Source organism: Ascidia mentula, chromosome 3 (assembly GCF_947561715.1).
Source record: "Ascidia mentula chromosome 3, kaAscMent1.1, whole genome shotgun sequence".
Classification (NCBI taxonomy): domain Eukaryota; kingdom Metazoa; phylum Chordata; class Ascidiacea; order Phlebobranchia; family Ascidiidae; genus Ascidia; species Ascidia mentula.
In genome coordinates this window covers 10,633,333-10,654,316 of record NC_138568.1, presented here as the reverse complement: position 1 = coordinate 10,654,316, position 20,984 = coordinate 10,633,333, and the positions used below count along the sequence as shown (strand labels likewise).

Sequence of the window (20,984 nt, the reverse complement as noted above, 5' to 3'; positions counted from 1 at the left end):
CAAATAAGTTTGATCCGTGCTTTGTTTAAAAATAGGTTGTATAAATAAAAACCATGACATTTACCAGTAAGCGGCAACAGATCAAGTTCCACTTTAATACATACTTTGTGGACTGTGCACAAATTTGGAAAAGTAATTATTTGATTTGATGTTTTCTTACTGCGCTTTCCTCTGTGTCTATTGTATGTGGTTGCAGGTAGTTTTTGGTACATGTGTAAAAAAGTTGAGTTGAGTGATACGGGGACTGGCTTATACTAAACATTTTTTAAATGTAAACCGAAAACGTGGAAGTTTTGAAGGTTATGTTGAGGAGAAATGCATGTCTTCTGATTCATGTAATAAATTTACATGAAAAGTCAGTCTATGAACACGTGATTAAAATTTCAGTTTGTAAACCTTCCTCCGCACTGGCATCGGAATGTGAGGAGTGGGAAACAACATTCACTTGTCATCACACCGAGATACGGAACTACGTTGGATTGTATCCGGATACTAACGGCTGTTGTCCTGATTATGAGTGTGGTGAGTTGCACGAAAGTTTATTTAAAAAAAATTAGGCTGCTTTTTTACAATGTCCATGTAGTGCGCATGGTTATGTAATTGCTTTGGAGTTGAAGGGTTTGTCCTTTGAATACTGGTGCGCCTTACAACGTCTATGTCTGCACCGAGTGTTGCAAAATTTGGTGTAACAACATTCTCACTACATTCGTATTTTCTCTGACATTTATGATTTTTCTACAATCCACATGGCTTCGCGATAATAACAAACTAATAATTGGAAACTTTTCCACAGAATGCCGAAACAATTCAGAACTTGCCACATTGTGTCCTGATTGGGATAAACAATGTCCTGCTGGCTACGATCGGTTCCCTCTGCCGGACGACTCCTGCTGCCCGGTATATGAATGTCGGTGCAAGCGATGTGTTTACAACAGTACCCTGCAACTAGAAGTGAGACATTTACATCCGTGTTGTCGAAACCTTTGAAATCTGCCTGTTTCGTCTCAGTTAAAATGAGGCGGGTTTATTATAATAGTGATGGATCACCGTACATAACAATACACATAAAAAACAATGGTGCAATCAGCAAATCGACATTAAAAGTACATTTTTCAAAGGTTGGCCAAACAGTGGTGGTGGACAGCTGCGTAACCAAAGTGTGCCGGGAGATTAACGACTGCCCTGAGCTGCAAGTTCTCTACGACCGTTCGAGTACTTGTACTACACCATCCAAAAATATCTGCACTCAATATGAAGAGCTTTACGAGGTACGATGACAAAATATAACCACTTGCATTCAAAACACTCGTGATGACGTATTTGCAGGTGACGTATAATAACGCCAGTAAAGACCCAGACGTGTGTTGCCCTGAATATGAGTGTCGTTGCAACGAGACTGCCCTCAGTTTGTCCTGCCCTCAGTGGCATGATAGAACAAATTGTACCGAGTATGAACAACCGAAGATGGAAAGTTATTATTATGATTCCTCTCAGTGCTGCCCAGTGTTTTCTTGTGGTTAGTAACGTTTAATTTACCACTTGTTATTTTTTGTTGGAAATGATCTGTCAACACAAAGTCATGAGATGTGCTTGTAAAGTGATTTAAAATATAAAATTTTCCTGTTTTATTAATTTAACTTCATTAAACTGTATTTGGATTCTTAATCCTGATGCTTTAGCTACTAATGGACATTATAGGTTGATACAGGCGCAAATGCCAAAATTGCTGAGTTGTTTTAAAAAAAATTCTGTTCGTTGTTCTGTAGAATGCAAACCGGAGGTTAGAGATATTTGCTCACAGTGGTATGACTACCAGTGTGGTGAACATGAGACCAGAAACTTTCTGGGAACTTCATCAGCAAGCAGCAATTGTTGTCCTGTTTTTGAGTGCGGTGAGTTTAAAACTCGACATTAAATATCAGCAAAGAGATATAAACACGAGGTTCTTTTGTTTTCAGTCAAGCCGCCATGTCCTGACCCGGAAGGAGCTCCATTTACGGTAAAATAATTGTTTCGCACGTTGTTTTGTATAAATGATTCGGTACGATCACTACCTTCTTCCTCAGGGCACAATTCATTTCCTATACGAAGAGAAATGTTGTTCGAGAGTTTGTTTAGAAACAGATCCGCCGACAACAGAAGAATCGTGCGTTGCACCAAACTGTACTTACGAGTGTGAAGAAAGCAATTACTATCCTATTATTTCGTCCTCTTTCCAATCAGAAAGTCCATGTTGTTATGAATTTGAGTGTGGTATGTTTCTTGTTATTCTACCGCTTTTTAATTTTACACGTAATATACTTTGGTATCAGGTTGTTTGATAATTGAATAATTCAACATCGTCAAAACTGACTAAATGTTTTAAGAAAATATTTTTTCGTCTTTTGCCAAAGACAAAGATTCTTTTTAATCATTGAAAATTCATAAATTATTGTCAATTTGTGAACAAAAATCATTTCTAGCTTTATATTAACTTTCAGTTTGTGACAATCGGACCTGTACTGTAATCACATGTGATCCCAGCACTGAAACAAAGGTAACTGTGCGTGAAGCGGACGGTGTTGAAAGATGCTGTAATGAAGAAACTTGTGGTAAGAAATAACGTTTCGTAGTAAAGTAAAAAAATAATAATCGGAATATATTCTAATCGCAAATTGATCAAAGTGTTCCTTCAAGATATTTCCTGTTTTTAATTTCTACAGAGAGCGTGAGGTGTATATTTCGCGGAGTCACATTTGAGGTAAGGTTTCCTGGAATGTCATTTTCTTTTATTCACGTTATTTCACGTGTATTGAGGTATAGAAACCGCTTGCAGTAGCTTCCTTTTGATGTTTGGAATCAATTAACAAGTGTTTGTAATTTATTGCGAATTACGTTTAGCCAAATATTTGTATAAAAGCAATACAACCAAATACGATAAAGTTAACTGTAGATGGGACCACTGTTTCGACCAATCGTCACCTGAATTCAGTCACCAAGCTGTATTGATGGGTCCCAGTAGATTGAGATAGTGGCCCTGTCTGATTTGTCTGTATATTGGTGCTTCCACAAAAACGCATGATATTAACAACCTTTCTCATTTACGCAGCCAGGAACAGTGTGGACGGAAAACTGTGTCAACTACACATGTATTTTCAACGAAACGTCGCGAATTTACGAAACCATCGAAACAGGACCTGTATATTGCCCGCCCGAAATAACTTGTCCGGATCCGAATCTTTACGAAAAATTTGAAAATACAACTAGCAGCGATGAATGCTGTCCTGATCATTACTGTGGTATGTTCAAATATCTCAGAATAAAACACACACATTTGTGAATTTTTTTGACGCAAAATGCAAGCGTTTATAAACCATTTTTAATGTAGAAATTTAGCAAAACATTACCAAGTCAAGTAATGAATGTCAGTCAAATTAAATACATGTTTTTTTTACAGAATGCAAATATGCAGACGTAAATGGAGTTGCTCAACCTGTGAGTGGGGATGGTTGTATTCATTTTATTTGTTTTATTGGCAATATCAACTAAAAAACTGTTTCTAAACCTTGCAACAATTGGTGTCAACTCACTACGGTTTTAATTTATTGTGCACTGATCGGCAGGAAATCTTTATATAAAGTTAATACTTTGTTATAAATATCAACGGGAGGTCATAGTTTTCCAATTAGAAGTTGATCCTGAATAACCCGTTTAAAGTCTGATGGAAGAATACGTTTCAGTAAACTTTTTATCAGTAAATTACCTGAATGTCGTCTTGTGCAAAGGTGGGTTTCGAATTTGACGACCCAGATGACCCCGAGTGTTACAAGAAAAAAGTGATTCAACTCTCGGCAAACGAATGTCCCGAAATCGAGCGTTTACCGAAGCAAACATGTGACGATGTGGAATGTAATTCTTGTCAAACCCGAACACTTAGTTACACCGACCCGTGTTGTGGAGATGTTTTTGTTTGTGGTGAGTCACCGTGGGTTTTCTTTTTGAGTTAAATATTGTCAATAATAAGTGTGTACTTTAATCACTTATTTCTACACTAATTTTCGATCTTTATGCATAAATTTACAATCTATGCTAACAATAATTGTGTAAAAGATAATGGAACAAAGATTATCTCAAAAAACTGATTGCATAATTTTGCTTTAGTCGATCATCCTTGTGCGGCAAATACAACATGTCGGTCTGACCAGGAACGGATTTTGAAAACGAACACGAGCTGTTGTGAAGAATACGAATGCAGATGTAAGTTGTGTTTGGTATATGTGTGACTACCATTGAGTTAATGAAATACATGGTCTGATCCACGCAGGCAAATGTGACGGAATTGGGACTTCGGAAACACAAACTTATGAATGCGAAAAACATGCGAATTTTACAGGAAACTGTACATACCTTATCTCTACGGTATGTTTATTTATGTGTTGGGGATATAAAATTTAGTGCTTGTAATGTAAAAAATACTTGGCTATAAATATTTGTTGTTACATGTTATGTAGAGGCGTACGGTGTATCTAGAAACCATAAATTAATTTTTTTTTAAAATACTTATTCTTTTGATAATCATAGAAGTTGTCTGATAATATGTGATTCCAAACCACATAGTGTCACCATTGTCAATATTGGGCTGTGGTTTTTGGCTTCGCTCACAAAATTCCTAATGTTTACAAGACAAACAGTAGTTTGGTTTATTACATGTGCAGGAACTGTCGAGCGAACACTACGACATTTTAGCAAAACAAGGTTACTGCAAGGAGTTGTATCCCACATTGGTTTTCACCAACAACCAAATCTGCATTGCCAAAGTTACTTTGCGATATTACAATACCGAGTTCGAAATTTTCCCACAAAGCGGAGAGGTATTGATTTCTTTACTTCACTGTGAAAGCGTTTGAACCAAACCTTCAACACAGGTGGAAATAAACGGTATATCGGCGCATATCTACAACCAAGCTGGCGTGGTGTTGTTGCGTGGAAGTGTTTTTCACGGGGATCAGCGCTTCACGACCTATGTAAGCTTAAGCTTTGAAACCCTTGGCTTGACATTGCTCTATCGGAACCCCGGCGTATATACGGATCCCAATGCTAAAGGCAGTTTCACTGTGTACCAAACCACAAGCCATGCCAGCACTACAACTACTGGAATATGTGGTGAGAGTTTTATAAAATCTTAAAAACGAAGCGTATGCTGCAGTTTGAAACGAAATCCTTCGACCTATTGTACTTCCGGTTTATTGTAGGATACTTTTTTAACATTGACATCGGACATCAACTCACGCATGATTTTTGCTGTAAACTTTGGAATGGCGACGCGGAATACAATCTTTTTACAGCGTAAAATGATTAATTTTTTTTTAGGAAACTGTAACACGAACGAAGAGGAAGAAGAAAATTGCCCGGAGTTCCCGGATATAAATCTAGAAGATTTTATCGAAGACGACACTTGCCCGCCACCATGCGGAACTGGCGACAGCTGCCAAACTGAGGAATGCAAGAACGTGGTACCTTGCGTAACCTGCAAAAACTGTAGTGACTACGGATTTGGTGACCCATGTATAGCACTAAGTAATTCCATTCTAGGTAAGTGTTGTGAATATATGTGTAATTTTAACACAGTGCAGTACAAACATAAAGCAATTTAATTTAAATCATTATTTTTCAGCTGAGTGTCACCAAGATGTTGACTTTACTCGGCTGATGGAACTCTGCTACCAAGACCAATGTTTTTCTGACGATGACGATCTGTCCGCCATCGAAGCTCAATGTACCATTTGCACGTCCAACTTTATTCAACAACATATTTCTCATTGTGAAAACGAAGGATATTGTGAAGATTACAACTCTGAATTTAACTGCGACACTGGTACATTCTGTTGACTACCAAATTAAATTTTATGACAACAATTTCGGAAAGTTTAATTTAAAAAAAAATCAATGCATTTCGGTACAAGAGGTTGTTGACTCGTCGGGTACTAACATATGAATATATTCCTAGTTTATTCCTAAATAATGTTAAAACACTTCGACCAAAATCAAAATATCAAGGGTATGGCTTTGTCGAAATAAACAGATTTATATCAATTAAAAAAAACAAAGAGCAAAAAAACAATCAATTCGAGGTCTTAATCTGAGTAACATATTTTTAATGTAGTTTGTAAATCAAGTTTTTGCTAGATTGAAATATAAGTTCTTGTTTCTCGCCAGAAACTGGAACTTGCCCGGGAAATCAGGTTTTTGCTGTTTGTGTGGATAGTTGTGAGAAAACGTGCGATCACGTTGTTGCTTCCAGCACTCCTGCATGGCACGCTTCCTTCTTTGAACATTATCCCTCCTATATTTACAATCCTCCCAATGCACCGCAAGCCGTAAATACTTTTGTCATAGAGCCTATAACAAAAACAAACACTGTAATTTTTTCTACAGTACGAATGCGAAACGATTATTGTTTCCAAATGCGAATGTCCTCAGGGTTACGTTTTAAAAACTTCAAGTGAAAGTGAATGTGTGGAGGAAGAATGTATGTATTTTACTAAAGATGAAACCTTTTCGACAAGGTCGAGGTCAAATGGTTTTATTTAATTAGGTTGCTGTGACGATACACCTCCATGCAGTGATATAAACACCAACTTTATTCCTGAAACTAATCAGACCGATGATTGCGGATGTACAATTTTCACAGGAAGATGCGGTGAGTAAATCGTTTATCAAACTCAAGTGTATTGTTTCTTTCAATTATTTCTTGTTTTGGTATTATAGTATGTTCGGGGTGTGTTGTTGGAGATACAACATATCAGGTAAGGTTTGAAATCACTTGTTATGTCGCCAGTTTACAAGAAAGTGCGTTAAATTTAGGTTGGTGAGACTTGGACTGATGGGTGCATGGAGTATACGTGTCAACCGAATCCAGACGATAATTGCTTCACAACAATTTCACGAAATATTGGCCAGTGTGCGGGTCCACCGGATTGTCCTAATGGCGTCAATGACTTTCGCCACGAATACGATCCAGTTGGCAGCAGTTGCTGTCATACTTACAGATGCGGTAAGACAACCATTTCATTCTCAACACATTTCCCAGTTTTACACTTAATGTTTTTCAGAATGCAAATATTATACGATCGACGGTATTCAGTATGAGGTATGGGTCAAGTGGTGATAAGTTTCGGGTTATCTTTAGTGTTGTCATAACTCTTTATTGTTAATTTGTGAAGGTGGGAGATACCCTTCCTGATCCTAACGATCCGGACTGTCAAGAGATTGTGGTTGTCAGTCGAAATCTGTCCAATTGTCCATCTATAGAATATGAACCAACATACACTTGTCCTAATATTGATTGTGGCGATTGTGGAGAAGAAGTGTTTGACTATGATGATATTTGTTGTGGGATCGTAAACAAGTGTGGTAAGTCAAAATAGAAAATGAATCATTTTTGCTGTTTTATGATATTTGTGAAGGACGCATATTGGTATTTCTATGAAAATAAGTTTTGGTGCTGGGAAATGCCCAACGTGTAGACCTGTGTCACAATGCAAAGTCATGCATCAGCAAGCAAAGCAGTGACGCAATTAAGTTAAATTTACGGTTGAATGAGCGCACATGTGCGTGTTGTTGTCATGGCGAATTTTAGGATGTTTGGGGCAGTTTTAGTGGGGTTTTGGGCTATTTTAATGAGGTAGTTACTTGATGGTGAGTGCTGCTGAAAATTATGGTGAAAATGGAGCAAAAAAATCAGGCTGTATTTGTGGAAAATGAATCGTTTAAGTGTCCAATCATTTTTGATTTTATGAAAGATTCATCCCATATCTACAAATTTTAATGAAAATTAGTGTGTGAAAAAATGGTTTAGCCGCACCCCTGGGGCCATTTGCCACCCTGGTTACTCAGTATTTTGGTAAAACAAGCAACAAAAAATGAAACCTAATTTTGCAGAAAATTGAATCGTTTAACTGCCCACTCATTTGCGTTTTTGTGTAAGTCCCAACTCTTCTCTATGCAATGGCATCAAAGTTAGCTGCTGAAAAAGTACGTAAGTAACCCTCCAGGGATGGTTATGACCCCCCCTGTTAGTGATATGATCTTCCAGGAGGCGTAACAAGTCCTTGCTCTGTACAGTTTCATCCAGGAGCAGCAATTTTTTTTTTTAACCTTGAAGAATATTAGGTCCCTATGTAAGTCACAAGACCCATCAACGGTTGTTGGGAAACAAGTGGAACAGTCACCAGGTGCATTATTGCAGAGGGCCTTGAAAACAGAATTTGCCCCATTTAATACCTATATAGGTCCTTAACAGACTTTCGTGCTTTTTACTTTGTGTTTAATGAATTTTGTCGCCTGATACAGTTTGTTTATTTTGTTGCAGTCCCCAAGACGTGTTCAAACATAACATGCGGCGATGATCAGGAAAGGGTTTTGAAATCCAATTCGACTTGTTGTGAAGAGTACGAATGTAGATGTAAGTGAACTTGAGGAAGAAATTATTTGTTTATATGTTTTTTACGTTTGACAACTTTATTAAAGGCAAATGTAGTGGCCTCGGAACTGGAAATCCCGAAATATTTCAATGCAAACAAGCCTTGGACTTTACAGGAAATTGTACCTACCTTGTAACAAAGGTGAGTTTTCTACAAATATGATTTTGTTATTTCCAAATCTATTATTTAACTTCCCAAAATGATTTCAAGTGTTTTAAACGCATGGATTACTTGTTTGGCAAAAGATTCTTTTGTTTATGTTGTTAGTTTTAAAGTTTTTTACATTGATAGTTTGCATGTTGCGAAATATGTTCTTTTTCTATTGTTAGAAAATACGGAGTGTTTAGAAATCAATTATGTTTTTGTCACTAAATAACAAAACCATCCTTGGTTCATTTAAAGTAATTGTTATTTAATTTTTAGCCAGTGGACAGTGACGATTACGAAGTGACTGCCAAGCAGGGCTTCTGCACTGAATTATATCCAGCAAGACAATTTACTGCCAACCAACTTTGTTTGGAAAGTGTATCTGTTAGATATTACAGTTTCATGTTTGAAATATTTCCAATCACCAGCCAGGTTTGTTTATCTGTATTATTTGGATACGTCAGTATCTCTTTTGTTCTTCTTACTAAATTGTGATGATGTAGGTCGAACTTAATGACGTCGTTATTACCGGATACGATCAAGGCGGTTTGAAGTTAGAACGAAGTGTAATTAACCACGGTTCCATTGCGTATGCCACACATATAACGTTGGATATATCACCGATCGGTTTATTGGTGGAATATCGAAACCCGGAAGTTGCGACAAATCCCAATGCAACAGGAAGTTTTGACATCTATCAGTATTCGAGTCACACCGAAAATGGAACATCAGGTTTATGCGGTAGGTTTAAGTGATTTTAAAAGGTTTTCTTATAGTGATTGGGTTATTGCATTGTGACAAATTTCACACAGGAAACTGCAACGGGGATGGAAATAGCGACGGTGAATGTCCAGATATTCCACCAGTCGACCAACAAGAATTTGTTACAGACTCTACATGTGCGCCACCTTGCGGTACAGGCGACTCTTGCCAGCAGGAGTCTTGCAAAAACATCGTACCTTGCGTTGTTTGCAAAAACTGCACGAGTTTTGGATTTAATGACCCATGTTTGGAATTGAGTAATGCTGCATTTGGTAAGTGTTACAAGACTTTAGTACGACAACACCGAAACTGTATGTGTGCGTAATACAACCATATTAAATTGATTCCAGCCCAATGTCATCAAGGGATCGATGTCAGTCAATTAGAAATTCAATGTTACGAGGAGCAATGTTACACCGATGCAGACGATCTGTCGGCCATCGAAGCTCAATGTACCATTTGCACGTCCAACTTTATTCAACAACATGTTTCATATTGTGAAAACGAAGGATATTGTGAAGATTATGATTCCGTTTTTAATTGCGACACTGGTACATGAATATTTTATTGTGCATCGTAACAGAAATGTCAATCACGACTGTTTAAATTAATTTTAGAAACTGGATCCTGTCCTGGTGATCAAGTTTATCAAGTTTGTGTGGATAGTTGTGAGAAAACGTGTGATCACGTTGTTGCTTCCAGCACTCCTGCATGGCACGCTTCCTTCTTTGAACATTATCCCTCCTATACTTACAATCCTCCTACGGCGCCACAATCGGTATGAGATAGTTAGTTGTTATCATTTCCTGCAGATGATACCTTAAACCAGACTTATATCTTCGACAGGCTGAAGGATGTGAAACAAATATTGTTTCCAAATGCGAATGTCCTCAGGGTTACGTTTTGAAAACTTCAAGTGAAAGTGAATGTGTGAAGGAAGAATGTATGTATTTTACTAAAGATGAAACCGTTTCGACAAGGTCGAGGTCAAATGGTTTTGTTTAATTAGGTTGCTGTGACGATACACCTCCATGCAGTGATATAAACACCAACTTTATTCCTGAAACTAATCAGACCGATGATTGCGGATGTACAATTTTCACAGGAAGATGCGGTGAGTAAATCGTTTATCAAACTCAAGTGTATTGTTTCTTTCAATTATTTCTTGTTTTGGTATTATAGTATGTTCGGGGTGTGTTGTTGGAGATACAACATATCAGGTAAGGTTTGAAATCACTTGTTATGTCGCCAGTTTACAAGAAAGTGCGTTAAATTTAGGTTGGTGAGACTTGGACTGATGGGTGCATGGAGTATACGTGTCAACCGAATCCAGACGATAATTGCTTCACAACAATTTCACGAAATATTGGCCAGTGTGCGGGTCCACCGGATTGTCCTAATGGCGTCAATGACTTTCGCCACGAATACGATCCAGTTGGCAGCAGTTGCTGTCATACTTACAGATGCGGTAAGACAACCATTTCATTCTCAACACATTTCCCAGTTTTACACTTTATGTTTTTCAGAATGCATATATTATACGATCGACGGTATTCAGTATGAGGTATGGGTCAAGTGGTGATAGTTTTCGGGTTATCTTTAGTGTTGTCATAACTCTTTATTGTTAATTTGTGAAGGTGGGAGATACCCTTCCTGATCCTAACGATCCGGACTGTCAAGAGATTGTGGTTGTCAGTCGAAATCTGTCCAATTGTCCATCTATAGAATATGAACCAACATACACTTGTCCTAATATTGATTGTGGCGTTTGTGGAGAAGAAGTGTTTGACTATGATGATATTTGTTGTGGGATCGTAAACAAGTGTGGTAAGTCAAAATAGAAAATGAATCATTTTTGCTGTTTTATGATATTTCTGAAGGACGCATATTGGTATTTCTTTGAAAATTAGTTTTGGTGCTGGGAAATGCCCAACGTGTAGACCTGTGTCACAATGCAAAGTCATGCATCAGCAAGCAAAGCAGTGACGCAATTAAGTTAAATTTACGGTTGAATGAGCGCACATGTGCGTGCTGTTGTCATGGCGAATTTTAGGATGTTTGGGGCAGTTTTAGTGGGGTTTTGGGCTATTTTAATGAGGTAGTTACTTGATGGTGAGTGCTGCTGAAAATTATGGTGAAAATGGAGCAAAAAAATCAGGCTGTATTTGTGGAAAATGAATCGTTTAAGTGTCCAATCATTTTTGATTTTATGAAAGATTCATCCCATATCTACAAATTTTAATGAAAATTAGTGTGTGAAAAAATGGTTTAGCCGCACCCCTGGGGCCATTTGCCACCCTGGTTACTCAGTATTTTGGTAAAACAAGCAACAAAAAATGAAACCTAATTTTGCAGAAAATTGAATCGTTTAACTGCCCACTCATTTGCGTTTTTGTGTAAGTCCCAACTTTTCTCTATGCAATGGCATCAAAGTTAGCTGCTGAAAAAGTACGTAAGTAACCCTCCAGGGATGGTTATGACCCCCCCTGTTAGTGATATGATCTTCCAGGAGGCGTAACAAGTCCTTGCTCTGTACAGTTTCATCCAGGAGCAGCAATTTTTTTTTTTAACCTTGAAGAATATTAGGTCCCTATGTAAGTCACAAGACCCATCAACGGTTGTTGGGAAACAAGTGGAACAGTCACCAGGTGCATTATTGCAGAGGGCCTTGAAAACAGAATTTGCCCCATTTAATACCTATATAGGTCCTTAACAGACTTTCGTGCTTTTTACTTTGTGTTTCATGAATTTTGTCGCCTGATACAGTTTGTTTATTTTGTTGCAGTCCCCAAGACGTGTTCAAACATAACATGCGGCGATGATCAGGAAAGGGTTTTGAAATCCAATTCGACTTGTTGTGAAGAGTACGAATGTAGATGTAAGTGAACTTGAGGAAGAAATTATTTGTTTATATGTTTTTTACGTTTGACAACTTTATTAAAGGCAAATGTAGTGGCCTCGGAACTGGAAATCCCGAAATATTTCAATGCAAACAAGCCTTGGACTTTACAGGAAATTGTACCTACCTTGTAACAAAGGTGAGTTTTCTACAAATATGATTTTGTTATTTCCAAATCTATTATTTAACTTCCCAAAATGATTTCAAGTGTTTTAAACGCATGGATTACTTGTTTGGCAAAAGATTCTTTTGTTTATGTTGTTAGTTTTAAAGTTTTTTACATTGATAGTTTGCATGTTGCGAAATATGTTCTTTTTCTATTGTTAGAAAATACGGAGTGTTTAGAAATCAATTATGTTTTTGTCACTAAATAACAAAACCATCCTCGGTTCATTTAAAGTAATTGTTATTTAATTTTTAGCCAGTGGACAGTGACGATTACGAAGTGACTGCCAAGCAGGGCTTCTGCACTGAATTATATCCAGCAAGACAATTTACTGCCAACCAACTTTGTTTGGAAAGTGTATCTGTTAGATATTACAGTTTCATGTTTGAAATATTTCCAATCACCAGCCAGGTTTGTTTATCTGTATTATTTGGATACGTCAGTATCTCTTTTGTTCTTCTTACTAAATTGTGATGATGTAGGTCGAACTTAATGACGTCGTTATTACCGGATACGATCAAGGCGGTTTGAAGTTAGAACGAAGTGTAATTAACCACGGTTCCATTGCGTATGCCACACATATAACGTTGGATATATCACCGATCGGTTTATTGGTGGAATATCGAAACCCGGAAGTTGCGACAAATCCCAATGCAACAGGAAGTTTTGACATCTATCAGTATTCGAGTCACACCGAAAATGGAACATCAGGTTTATGCGGTAGGTTTAAGTGATTTTAAAAGGTTTTCTTATAGTGATTGGGTTATTGCATTGTGACAAATTTCACACAGGAAACTGCAACGGGGATGGAAATAGCGACGGTGAATGTCCAGATATTCCACCAGTCGACCAACAAGAATTTGTTACAGACTCTACATGTGCGCCACCTTGCGGTACAGGCGACTCTTGCCAGCAGGAGTCTTGCAAAAACATCGTACCTTGCGTTGTTTGCAAAAACTGCACGAGTTTTGGATTTAATGACCCATGTTTGGAATTGAGTAATGCTGCATTTGGTAAGTGTTACAAGACTTTAGTACGACAACACCGAAACTGTATGTGTGCGTAATACAACCATATTAAATTGATTCCAGCCCAATGTCATCAAGGGATCGATGTCAGTCAATTAGAAATTCAATGTTACGAGGAGCAATGTTACACCGATGCAGACGATCTGTCGGCCATCGAAGCTCAATGTACCATTTGCACGTCCAACTTTATTCAACAACATGTTTCATATTGTGAAAACGAAGGATATTGTGAAGATTATGATTCCGTTTTTAATTGCGACACTGGTACATGAATATTTTATTGTGCATCGTAACAGAAATGTCAATCACGACTGTTTAAATTAATTTTAGAAACTGGATCCTGTCCTGGTGATCAAGTTTATCAAGTTTGTGTGGATAGTTGTGAGAAAACGTGTGATCACGTTGTTGCTTCCAGCACTCCTGCATGGCACGCTTCCTTCTTTGAACATTATCCCTCCTATACTTACAATCCTCCTACGGCGCCACAATCGGTATGAGATAGTTAGTTGTTATCATTTCCTGCAGATGATACCTTAAACCAGACTTATATCTTCGACAGGCTGAAGGATGTGAAACAAATATTGTTTCCAAATGCGAATGTCCTCAGGGTTACGTTTTGAAAACTTCAAGTGAAAGTGAATGTGTGAAGGAAGAATGTATGTATTTTACTAAAGATGAAACCGTTTCGACAAGGTCGAGGTCAAATGGTTTTGTTTAATTAGGTTGCTGTGACGATACACCTCCATGCAGTGATATAAACACCAACTTTATTCCTGAAACTAATCAGACCGATGATTGCGGATGTACAATTTTCACAGGAAGATGCGGTGAGTAAATCGTTTATCAAACTCAAGTGTATTGTTTCTTTCAATTATTTCTTGTTTTGGTATTATAGTATGTTCGGGGTGTGTTGTTGGAGATACAACATATCAGGTAAGGTTTGAAATCACTTGTTATGTCGCCAGTTTACAAGAAAGTGCGTTAAATTTAGGTTGGTGAGACTTGGACTGATGGGTGCATGGAGTATACGTGTCAACCGAATCCAGACGATAATTGCTTCACAACAATTTCACGAAATATTGGCCAGTGTGCGGGTCCACCGGATTGTCCTAATGGCGTCAATGACTTTCGCCACGAATACGATCCAGTTGGCAGCAGTTGCTGTCATACTTACAGATGCGGTAAGACAACCATTTCATTCTCAACACATTTCCCAGTTTTACACTTTATGTTTTTCAGAATGCATATATTATACGATCGACGGTATTCAGTATGAGGTATGGGTCAAGTGGTGATAGTTTTCGGGTTATCTTTAGTGTTGTCATAACTCTTTATTGTTAATTTGTGAAGGTGGGAGATACCCTTCCTGATCCTAACGATCCGGACTGTCAAGAGATTGTGGTTGTCAGTCGAAATCTGTCCAATTGTCCATCTATAGAATATGAACCAACATACACTTGTCCTAATATTGATTGTGGCGTTTGTGGAGAAGAAGTGTTTGACTATGATGATATTTGTTGTGGGATCGTAAACAAGTGTGGTAAGTCAAAATAGAAAATGAATCATTTTTGCTGTTTTATGATATTTCTGAAGGACGCATATTGGTATTTCTTTGAAAATTAGTTTTGGTGCTGGGAAATGCCCAACGTGTAGACCTGTGTCACAATGCAAAGTCATGCATCAGCAAGCAAAGCAGTGACGCAATTAAGTTAAATTTACGGTTGAATGAGCGCACATGTGCGTGCTGTTGTCATGGCGAATTTTAGGATGTTTGGGGCAGTTTTAGTGGGGTTTTGGGCTATTTTAATGAGGTAGTTACTTGATGGTGAGTGCTGCTGAAAATTATGGTGAAAATGGAGCAAAAAAATCAGGCTGTATTTGTGGAAAATGAATCGTTTAAGTGTCCAATCATTTTTGATTTTATGAAAGATTCATCCCATATCTACAAATTTTAATGAAAATTAGTGTGTGAAAAAATGGTTTAGCCGCACCCCTGGGGCCATTTGCCACCCTGGTTACTCAGTATTTTGGTAAAACAAGCAACAAAAAATGAAACCTAATTTTGCAGAAAATTGAATCGTTTAACTGCCCACTCATTTGCGTTTTTGTGTAAGTCCCAACTTTTCTCTATGCAATGGCATCAAAGTTAGCTGCTGAAAAAGTACGTAAGTAACCCTCCAGGGATGGTTATGACCCCCCCTGTTAGTGATATGATCTTCCAGGAGGCGTAACAAGTCCTTGCTCTGTACAGTTTCATCCAGGAGCAGCAATTTTTTTTTTTAACCTTGAAGAATATTAGGTCCCTATGTAAGTCACAAGACCCATCAACGGTTGTTGGGAAACAAGTGGAACAGTCACCAGGTGCATTATTGCAGAGGGCCTTGAAAACAGAATTTGCCCCATTTAATACCTATATAGGTCCTTAACAGACTTTCGTGCTTTTTACTTTGTGTTTCATGAATTTTGTCGCCTGATACAGTTTGTTTATTTTGTTGCAGTCCCCAAGACGTGTTCAAACATAACATGCGGCGATGATCAGGAAAGGGTTTTGAAATCCAATTCGACTTGTTGTGAAGAGTACGAATGTAGATGTAAGTGAACTTGAGGAAGAAATTATTTGTTTATATGTTTTTTACGTTTGACAACTTTATTAAAGGCAAATGTAGTGGCCTCGGAACTGGAAATCCCGAAATATTTCAATGCAAACAAGCCTTGGACTTTACAGGAAATTGTACCTACCTTGTAACAAAGGTGAGTTTTCTACAAATATGATTTTGTTATTTCCAAATCTATTATTTAACTTCCCAAAATGATTTCAAGTGTTTTAAACGCATGGATTACTTGTTTGGCAAAAGATTCTTTTGTTTATGTTGTTAGTTTTAAAGTTTTTTACATTGATAGTTTGCATGTTGCGAAATATGTTCTTTTTCTATTGTTAGAAAATACGGAGTGTTTAGAAATCAATTATGTTTTTGTCACTAAATAACAAAACCATCCTCGGTTCATTTAAAGTAATTGTTATTTAATTTTTAGCCAGTGGACAGTGACGATTACGAAGTGACTGCCAAGCAGGGCTTCTGCACTGAATTATATCCAGCAAGACAATTTACTGCCAACCAACTTTGTTTGGAAAGTGTATCTGTTAGATATTACAGTTTCATGTTTGAAATATTTCCAATCACCAGCCAGGTTTGTTTATCTGTATTATTTGGATACGTCAGTATCTCTTTTGTTCTTCTTACTAAATTGTGATGATGTAGGTCGAACTTAATGACGTCGTTATTACCGGATACGATCAAGGCGGTTTGAAGTTAGAACGAAGTGTAATTAACCACGGTTCCATTGCGTATGCCACACATATAACGTTGGATATATCACCGATCGGTTTATTGGTGGAATATCGAAACCCGGAAGTTGCGACAAATCCCAATGCAACAGGAAGTTTTGACATCTATCAGTATTCGAGTCACACCGAAAATGGAACATCAGGTTTATGTGGTAGGTTTAAGTGATTTTAAAAGGTTTTCTTATAGTGATTGGGTTATTGCATTGTGACAAATTTCACACAGGAAACTGCAACGGGGATGGAAATAGCGACGGTGAATGTCCAGATATTCCACCAGTCGACCAACAAGAATTTGTTACAGACTCTACATGTGCGCCACCTTGCGGTACAGGCGACTCTTGCCAGCAGGAGTCTTGCAAAAACATCGTACCTTGCGTTGTTTGCAAAAACTGCACGAGTTTTGGATTTAATGACCCATGTTTGGAATTGAGTAATGCTGCATTTGGTAAGTGTTACAAGACTTTAGTACGACAACACCGAAACTGTATGTGTGCGTAATACAACCATATTAAATTGATTCCAGCCCAATGTCATCAAGGGATCGATGTCAGTCAATTAGAAATTCAATGTTACGAGGAGCAATGTTACACCGATGCAGACGATCTGTCGGCCATCGAAGCTCAATGTACCATTTGCACGTCCAACTTTATTCAACAACATGTTTCATATTGTGAAAACGAAGGATATTGTGAAGATTATGATTCCGTTTTTAATTGCGACACTGGTACATGAATATTTTATTGTGCATCGTAACAGAAATGTCAATCACGACTGTTTAAATTAATTTTAGAAACTGGATCCTGTCCTGGTGATCAAGTTTATCAAGTTTGTGTGGATAGTTGTGAGAAAACGTGTGATCACGTTGTTGCTTCCAGCACTCCTGCATGGCACGCTTCCTTCTTTGAACATTATCCCTCCTATACTTACAATCCTCCTACGGCGCCACAATCGGTATGAGATAGTTAGTTGTTATCATTTCCTGCAGATGATACCTTAAACCAGACTTATATCTTCGACAGGCTGAAGGATGTGAAACAAATATTGTTTCCAAATGCGAATGTCCTCAGGGTTACGTTTTAAAAACTTCAAGTGAAAGTGAATGTGTGAAGGAAGAATGTATGTATTTTACTAAAGATGAAACCGTTTCGACAAGGTCGAGGTCAAATGGTTTTGTTTAATTAGGTTGCTGTGACGATACACCTCCATGCAGTGATATAAACACCAACTTTATTCCTGAAACTAATCAGACCGATGATTGCGGATGTACAATTTTCACAGGAAGATGCGGTGAGTAAATCGTTTATCAAACTCAAGTGTATTGTTTCTTTCAATTATTTCTTGTTTTGGTATTATAGTATGTTCGGGGTGTGTTGTTGGAGATACAACATATCAGGTAAGGTTTGAAATCACTTGTTATGTCGCCAGTTTACAAGAAAGTGCGTTAAATTTAGGTTGGTGAGACTTGGACTGATGGGTGCATGGAGTATACGTGTCAACCGAATCCAGACGATAATTGCTTCACAACAATTTCACGAAATATTGGCCAGTGTGCGGGTCCACCGGATTGTCCTAATGGCGTCAATGACTTTCGCCACGAATACGATCCAGTTGGCAGCAGTTGCTGTCATACTTACAGATGCGGTAAGACAACCATTTCATTCTCAACACATTTCCCAGTTTTACACTTAATGTTTTTCAGAATGCATATATTATACGATCGACGGTATTCAGTATGAGGTATGGGTCAAGTGGTGATAGTTTTCGGGTTATCTTTAGTGTTGTCATAACTCTTTATTGTTAATTTGTGAAGGTGGGAGATACCCTTCCTGATCCTAACGATCCGGACTGTCAAGAGATTGTGGTTGTCAGTCGAAATCTGTCCAATTGTCCATCTATAGAATATGAACCAACATACACTTGTCCTAATATTGATTGTGGCGTTTGTGGAGAAGAAGTGTTTGACTATGATGATATTTGTTGTGGGATCGTAAACAAGTGTGGTAAGTCAAAATAGAAAATGAATCATTTTTGCTGTTTTATGATATTTCTTAACAGACTTTCGTGCTTTTTACTTTGTGTTTCATGAATTTTGTCGCCTGATACAGTTTGTTTATTTTGTTGCAGTCCCCAAGACGTGTTCAAACATAACATGCGGCGATGATCAGGAAAGGGTTTTGAAATCCAATTCGACTTGTTGTGAAGAGTACGAATGTAGATGTAAGTGAAGTTGAGGAAGAAATTATTTGTTTATATGTTTTTTACGTTTGACAACTTTATTAAAGGCAAATGTAGTGGCCTCGGAACTGGAAATCCCGAAATATTTCAATGCAAACAAGCCTTGGACTTCACAGGGAATTGTACCTACCTTGTAACAAAGGTGAGTTTTCTACAAATATGATTTTGTTATTTCCAAATCTATTATTTAACTTCCCAAAATGATTTCAAGTGGTTTAAACGCATGGATTACTTGTTTGGCAAAAGCTTCTTTTGTTTATGTTGTTAGTTTTAAAGTTTTTTACATAGATAGTTTGTATGTTGCGAAATATGTTCTTTTTTATTGTTACAAAATATGGAGTGTTTAGAAATCAATTATGTTTTTGTCACTAAATAACAAAACCATCCTCGGTTGATTTAAAGTAATTGTTATTTAATTTTTAGCCAGTGGACAGTGACGATTACGAAGTGACTGCCAAGCAGGGCTTCTGCACTGAATTATATCCAGCAAGACAATTTACTGCCAACCAACTTTGTTTGGAAAGTGTATCTGTTAGATATTACAGTTTCATGTTTGAAATATTTCCAATCACCAGCCAGGTTTGTTTATCTGTATTATTTGGATACGTCAGTATCTCTTTTGTTCTTCTTACTAAATTGTGATGATGTAGGTCGAACTTAATGACGTCGTTATTACCGGATACGATCAAGGCGGTTTGAAGTTAGAACGAAGTGTAATTAACCACGGTTCCATTGCGTATGCCACACATATAACGTTGGATATATCACCGATCGGTTTATTGGTGGAATATCGAAACCCGGAAGTTGCGACAAATCCCAATGCAACAGGAAGTTTTGACATCTATCAGTATTCGAGTCACACCGAAAATGGAACATCAGGTTTATGTGGTAGGTTTAAGTGATTTTAAAAGGTTTTCTTATAGTGATTGGGTTATTGCATTGTGACAAATTTCACACAGGAAACTGCAATGAGGATGGAAATAGCGACGGTGAATGTCCAGATATTCCACCAGTCGACCAACAAGAATTTGTTACAGACTCTACATGTGCGCCACCTTGCGGTACAGGCGACTCTTGCCAGCAGGAGTCTTGCAAAAACATCGTACCTTGCGTTGTTTGCAAAAACTGCACGAGTTTTGGATTTAATGACCCATGTTTGGAATTGAGTAATGCTGCATTTGGTAAGTGTTACAAGACTTTAGTACGACAACACCGAAACTGTATGTGTGCGTAATACAACCATTTAAATTGATTCCAGCCCAATGTCATCAAGGGATCGATGTCGGTCAATTAGAAATTCAATGTTACGAGGAGCAATGTTACACCGATGCAGACGATCTGTCGGCCATCGAAGCTCAATGTACCATTTGCACGTCCAACTTTATTCAACAACATGTTTCATATTGTGAAAACGAAGGATATTGTAAAGATTATGATTCCGTTTTTAATTGCGACACTGGTACATGAATATTTTATTGTGCATCGTAACAGAATTGTCAATCACGACTGTTTAAATTAATTTTAGAAACTGGATCCTGTCCTGGTGATCAAGTGTATCAAGTTTGTGTGGATAGTTGTGAGAAAACGTGTGATCACGTTGTTGCTTCCAGCACTCCTGCATGGCACGCTTCCTTCTTTGAACATTATCCCTCCTATACTTACAATCCTCCTACGGCGCCACAATCGGTATGAGATAGTTAGTTGTTATCATTTCCTGCAGATGATACCTTAAACCAGACTTATATCTTCGACAGGCTGAAGGATGTGAAACAAATATTGTTTCCAAATGCGAATGTCCTCAGGGTTACGTTTTGAAAACTTCAAGTGAAAGTGAATGTGTGAAGGAAGAATGTATGTATTTTACTAAAGATGAAACCGTTTCGACAAGGTCGAGGTCAAATGGTTTTGTTTAATTAGGTTGCTGTGACGATACACCTCC

The 20,984-nt window shown here is 37.7% G+C and overlaps 1 protein-coding gene across 1 annotated transcript; it reads left to right on the top strand.

Annotated features, from left to right (window-relative positions):
* Positions 1-53: 53 nt before the first annotated feature.
* LOC145895597 (uncharacterized) lies at positions 54-20,958 on the top strand. Its single transcript, XM_082984399.1, has 73 exons — positions 54-66; positions 388-522; positions 794-951; positions 1,119-1,268; positions 1,327-1,516; positions 1,767-1,892; positions 1,959-1,999; positions 2,067-2,253; positions 2,481-2,591; positions 2,703-2,740; positions 3,089-3,278; positions 3,437-3,474; positions 3,765-3,888; positions 4,141-4,236; positions 4,304-4,398; positions 4,695-4,850; positions 4,905-5,142; positions 5,350-5,571; positions 5,654-5,854; positions 6,196-6,356; positions 6,415-6,508; positions 6,575-6,679; positions 6,748-6,785; positions 6,844-7,033; positions 7,092-7,129; positions 7,203-7,392; positions 8,351-8,443; positions 8,509-8,603; positions 8,886-9,041; positions 9,113-9,350; positions 9,422-9,643; positions 9,722-9,922; positions 9,989-10,149; positions 10,218-10,314; positions 10,381-10,485; positions 10,554-10,591; positions 10,650-10,839; positions 10,898-10,935; positions 11,009-11,198; positions 12,157-12,249; positions 12,315-12,409; positions 12,692-12,847; positions 12,919-13,156; positions 13,228-13,449; positions 13,528-13,728; positions 13,795-13,955; positions 14,024-14,120; positions 14,187-14,291; positions 14,360-14,397; positions 14,456-14,645; positions 14,704-14,741; positions 14,815-15,004; positions 15,963-16,055; positions 16,121-16,215; positions 16,498-16,653; positions 16,725-16,962; positions 17,034-17,255; positions 17,334-17,534; positions 17,601-17,761; positions 17,830-17,926; positions 17,993-18,097; positions 18,166-18,203; positions 18,262-18,451; positions 18,510-18,547; positions 18,621-18,810; positions 18,935-19,027; positions 19,093-19,187; positions 19,469-19,624; positions 19,696-19,933; positions 20,005-20,226; positions 20,304-20,504; positions 20,571-20,644; positions 20,800-20,958. Exons 1-73 carry the CDS (start codon positions 54-56, stop codon positions 20,956-20,958), a joined length of 10,035 nt encoding a protein of 3,344 aa, XP_082840525.1.
* The last annotated feature ends 26 nt before the right edge of the window (positions 20,959-20,984 follow it).

Coding starts and splice junctions, on each gene's coding strand:
- LOC145895597 (XM_082984399.1), top strand. Junction 2,592..2,702: donor CTGTAATGAAGAAACTTGTG/GTAAGAAATAAC, acceptor TAATTTCTACAG/AGAGCGTGAGGTGTATATTT. Junction 9,923..9,988: donor CGTTTTTAATTGCGACACTG/GTACATGAATAT, acceptor AATTAATTTTAG/AAACTGGATCCTGTCCTGGT.